Source organism: Macrobrachium rosenbergii, chromosome 55, assembly GCF_040412425.1.
Source record: "Macrobrachium rosenbergii isolate ZJJX-2024 chromosome 55, ASM4041242v1, whole genome shotgun sequence".
NCBI classification, from domain to species: domain Eukaryota; kingdom Metazoa; phylum Arthropoda; class Malacostraca; order Decapoda; family Palaemonidae; genus Macrobrachium; species Macrobrachium rosenbergii.
The window spans coordinates 1,164,478-1,169,747 of record NC_089795.1 but is presented as its reverse complement, the minus strand read 5'-3'; the positions used below and the strand labels follow the sequence as shown (position 1 = coordinate 1,169,747).

At 44.2% G+C, this 5,270-nt stretch overlaps 1 protein-coding gene across 1 annotated transcript; it reads left to right on the top strand.

The window, feature by feature from the left end:
- Positions 1 to 2,107: 2,107 nt before the first annotated feature.
- Positions 2,108 to 5,144, top strand: LOC136835499 (uncharacterized). Its single transcript, XM_067099080.1, has 5 exons — positions 2,108 to 2,265; positions 2,416 to 2,585; positions 2,921 to 4,054; positions 4,114 to 4,755; positions 4,975 to 5,144. The coding sequence occupies exons 1-5, from the start codon at positions 2,108 to 2,110 to the stop codon at positions 5,142 to 5,144; spliced, it is 2,274 nt and encodes a 757-aa protein (XP_066955181.1).
- Positions 5,145 to 5,270: the final 126 nt, after the last annotated feature.

The following is a 5,270-nucleotide window of genomic DNA, read 5'->3' as shown; positions in this document are numbered from 1 at the left end:
CTTGGATGAAGCATGGTCAGCATTAGATTGCATTTACGGAAGGGGAAACACCATCCGTGGACGCAGTCCTCAAGGACGTCCATGACATTAGGCCTGTCAGAAGCGAAGTCTGATGCAGATGGTCTTCGTCGATTGGTAACGGAGCTTACTGTCGCTAAAGAGGACCTGAGATCGGTAAACCGAACGTCTGCATTAGGTGAGTCGGCATTTTCCATCGTAATGGAAAAATTCCAGTAGAACTGCGCAGGAGAATCGACAGAAAAATTCTGGCAGACGACCTTGATGCTGAAGCCTCCTTCAATTTACTCTTAGAAATGGCCGACACGGCAGCCTCAATCGAAGAAACAGCTAAATTGCGAGCAGAAGCTCATTCTAGTTACATTTTCAGAGAAGAGCCGACGACGGTCGTCAAGAATTATCAGGTTAGCAGTAAGGACAGAAACACTGGTAACAGCGGTTCGAAAGGTGCGTCAAGCCTGGTAAGAATGGAACGCCCAAAAAGGGTAATGGTTGGAAGGAATCGAAAACCAGGAAGCCAAAAATTCCCCATCTTCTGTTCAATCATGTGTTTTTCATTCTATGGCTGATCACCAAACGTCTGAATGCAGAGTGTTCCTAGGTCTTTCGTCCATAAAAAGAGAAAACCTTGAAGGAACATAACCGGTGTGAAAAGTGCTTTGGTTCTCACCCCTTAAATCAGTGCAGAAATAAGCACGTTTGTCAGGAGGTTAATTGCAAGACGCCAGACAATCATCATACTCTATTGCATGCTGCTTGCCTAGCTGCGTCAAGCATGGTTTATGGTCCTGTTGATTGCGAGAAACTCCGTCATCATCTGGGCCAGAACACAATGAGACCTAGTCATACAGCCTTCATGAAAAGGAAAGGCAATCTTTTCAGGGTTTCAGTTCTTTATGATTTGGGAGCCACTGTCTCACAGATTCTGGAACTCGGTGGCAAAGGAAGCTTGTATCAAACCAGTATCCAGAATCAAGAATTTGATGATGAGGACTGCTGGGGAGAGCCAGCCACAGGATTGGGGACCAGCTGATCTGTACAGCATCCCACTCTACGATGCAGAAGGTAACTTCGTGACTGCAGTTGATTGCATTGGTGTCGATTACATCGGGTGAACTTGATGGAGGCAGTTATCATGCAGCTGCTGACATGTTCAAAGATGATGCCGATCCATCAGAACTTTTAGAGCCTGTTCACGGTGACATCGAGTTGCTAATCGGAGACAATCATGCCAGCATATTTCCGCGAACGGTGAAGACAAGAGAAAACCTTGTTTTAGCTGAGACTAACTTCGGGTTCATTCTACATGGTTCTCACGAGAAATTTTTTGCCGCCAATTCTCATGAACCAAGTGTGATGCTGTCGGAGCTCCTCAACAGAAAGATTTCTGCTGTTCTTCTGCAGTCAACGTCATCAGTTGCAGTAGGTCATGCTGAACGGCCGAAAGGGGAAGTTTCCACAGATAAAGCCCGGAGCAATGGCTCCGTGCAGGAGGTTGCAGTAAATGGCGGACAGTCGGTTCTTTCAATAAAGACCAGTGCTGAGACTGTGTTTGATCGTATGTGTGAAGTAGAGGATGGTCCGGTTTGTCATCGGTGCGACGCAGTCGGCATAAACTCAGAAGAGGAGCGAAGAGTACAGACATACAAGAGTTGCCTCACCTACGACCCTGAACGGAAGATATTCGTTTGCAGGTTACCATGGAAGGAAAGCTTCCGTACCTTGTCGGATAATCGACCTGTTGCCCTCAAACGCCTAAATTCGTTAACACGCACCATGTCCAGAAACAAAGCTTTAAAGAACTGGTATGTAGACGAATTTGAAAAGTTGATCAACGACGGCCATATGACAGAGGTTACAGCTGAGGAGGATGCGCAGTGGAAATCTAATGGTGGCAAAGTCTACTACATCTGTCATTTTCGCACACTTTAATGAGCATAGTTCCTCAACCCCACTCAGAATTATATTTGATGCAAGTGTTCCATTTAAAGGCAAGGCTATCAACTCCTTGTGGGAACCACCACCAAATTTTATTCCACCAATTCCAACCCTGCTGTTAAGGTTCCAGGAAAGGAAAATACCGGTTGCAATGGACATAAGTAAAGCATACTTCACTGTTCGCCTTGAGACAGAAGAATCTCATCTGCACCGCCTTCTGTGGAATCAACTGGACAAGGAAGAAGAAGTCAAGACGCTGCGATTACTACGAAACTCCTGGGAACTACTCCGGCAGGTGGTATATGCAGTGTAGCAATGCTCATCATAGCTGAGAAATTCAAGGACAAGTACCCACAGGTATACGAATTCATAAAATCGAACTTGTATGTTGATGATCGTACTACAAGTGTTGATGATGTTTCGCATTACAACTTGCTAAGAACTCAACATTGTCCTCAGTGAGGCATCCTTCATCATAAAGCATTTCATGATCGGTGGAAGTGATAGTGATATTGATGCCCACATAAAGAAGTGCCCGGATGTACCTGACAATGTGCGACGGACACCAGAGCAGGAAAGGATCCTGGGTATAATATATCATTCTGCCAACGATGAAATTTCCATTTCAGGTAGGATTAACTTCTCAAAGAAAAGGAGAGGCATTAGATCAGAGGAAGATATCAGTTTAGAAAATTTTGATGATGCCTTCCTGACACTTTCAGTCGAAGAAATTATCTACAGATCATAGCAACCATCTATGATCCGACGGGACTTGCAACCCGGTTACCATCTGCCTGAAGCACGAACTAGGTCAGATATTCCGCCAAACAGGGATGGGACGATCCGATCCTAGATGGTAATGATGACCTACCTACAACCCGCAGTCGGTGTAAAGAAGTGATTCGTTCGATCTACGGTCTAAAAGAAGTCAGGTTTGTTCGCTGTCTTACACCGGAAACCGCAGTTGACAAACCCGCTCTAGTAATTTTTTGTGATAGTTCTCAGACTGCCTATGGATGTGTCGCGTACTACAACTGGAAGTTGGAAAATGGCGAGCGAGCATCTGTTCTTGCCATGTCAAAGGCAAAACCGTGGCCACAAATTCCGACATTAACGATCCCCCGTGGTGAGTTACTTGGATGTCTGCTGGGTGCCAGAATGCAACAGACTATCGTCAAAAAATCAAGCTTCATTTTTGAAAGGGTAATGCTGCTAACTGACAGCACCATAGTTCTGGGACAACTGCGTCATGAGCCCTACAAGTACAACATGTGGACAGCCAGCCGTATTGGTGAAATACAAACCCTGACTGATATTCGTGATTGGTACCATGTAGACTCTGAAAACAACGTTGCCGATGATGCGTCACGTGGTCTTAACCCATCTGAAATGGGAAAGGATTACAGATGGCAAAAAGGTCCAGACTTCATGAAGAAGGACATCAACGAATGGCCAATCAAACATGCAAATGAAGTTCATGCGAAGAAAGAAGATCTGGACATAAGAATAAAAGATCCACGGATGACCATTGGAAGATGCAAGTCACTATGTGTCCAGATTGATGGTGGAACAAATGAAGATTATTCAGTTATTCTTGATATCCTAAAAACATTTAACATAACGGTCGACAAAAATGACAGCCTGATGAAGATTAAACGTCGCATCTCTAGAATCATAAGATTTATGGAAAATGCTTCACAATTTTTCAGAGATCGACTGAAGAGAACAGTGAAGACTATTCCAGTTGCCATCAGTAGTATGACGAAAGCAGAATGTTCGAGATGGTTTGCTGAAAATGATACATTTGTGCCTACCAAGCGTGAGTTAGTAATATCAAACTTGTTTCTTATTCAACAGGCTCAGCAGTCACTACCGTCAGATGTGGGACATAAGCTAAAGTCACTGAACCCAATACTGGACGTCGACGGTGTGTGGAGAGCACTAGGTCGTACTGGTGCTGCTCTATCAAACCCGCCTGCGATTATACCATACTCTGAACCCTTTGCAGAGATCTTGGTGCGCAAATGTCACCAACCGCAGCACTCTGGTGCGGATACTACTCTTGCCCTAGTACGTGAGCAGTTCTGGATCCTCAACGGTAAACGGTTCGTCAGCAAAGTTGTGTCGCAGTGCCCATATTGTCGCTTTCTACCGAAGAAGATCGCCCAAGTAGAGATCGCTCTCGTAAGGTGGAACAACTCGTGCGATCGCCAGTATTCGAACATGTGGTCATTGACATAGCTGGTCCGTTCAATACCATCGCAGATCGCCGCGAGACGAGAAATTACCGGGTAAATTCTGGTAAAGCCTGGATTCTGGTCATCGTGTGTCGTGCATCTGGTGCGGCCCACATAGAGGTCCTTGAAGGTTACGATACCAACTGCTTCCTTGCAGGTTTTGATGCTTTTACTAGAATCCGCGGAAAACCCACGTCTGTGACTGCAGATCTTGGTTCGCAAATCCGTGGTGCTGCAAACGTTATGGAGAGCCTTTGGAACCATACCAAGATGGCAAAGATTCAGACAAATCCTGAAACAACAACCTGGCACTTTGTACCATCTGGAGCTCATTCGTCAGTCGGACAAGCTGAGAGGATGATCAGGACTGTGAAGAACACTTTAGAAGCTGTCACTGCTTCGAGAAAACCTGAGTTTACTAAGTTGCGTTTGCAGAGACTAATGTACAGTGTTGCTGATATGATAAATGATAGGCCTTTGGGTGTTCATAGAAATAATGTTGCCAAATTAGACGCTGTGAGATTACTACGTCCAAATGACCTTATTTTGGGTAGATCAAACGGTGATATTAGTGAACTTTTTAGATTTCGAGTTGGCTAAAACACCTAAGCAAATAGAGTACACAAAATACTCGCACTGAATGAACTCTTTTTAAATCATTGGTGGAAAATATGGTATGATCAAATTTTTCCAGCTCTTCTTCCCAGAGAAAAGTGGTCAGATTCCAACCGGGGGTAGAGATAAATGATATCGTAATAATCAGAGATACTAATCCCTGCAGTGCGTAACCAGTGGTCTTGGGGCGAAGTTGTTTCTGAAAACAAGTCGTCTGATAATATAACACGTTCAGTATCGGTGCGGTATAAGTCTGATGAAAAATCTAAGTTTGTCACTAAGTCGGTCAGAGATTTGGTTGTCATTCTGAGGAACAATGAACGTACTGATTTGTAGACATTTACAGTAACATACGTGAGATTTTCAGTTGCATATAACGTAAAATTTTGTCGCAAAAAGTGCAATTTCATCTAAATGAGTACTTTTTCAATATGTTGTCGTTTTGTTTCATGTTCTTATTAA

Coding starts and splice junctions, on each gene's coding strand:
- LOC136835499 (XM_067099080.1), top strand. CDS start 2,108: ATGGACATAAGTAAAGCATACTTCACTGTTCGCCTTGAGACAGAAGAA. Junction 2,266..2,415: donor CGGCAGGTGGTATATGCAGT/GTAGCAATGCTC, acceptor CATTGTCCTCAG/TGAGGCATCCTTCATCATAA. Junction 4,756..4,974: donor TATTTTGGGTAGATCAAACG/GTGATATTAGTG, acceptor TAATCCCTGCAG/TGCGTAACCAGTGGTCTTGG.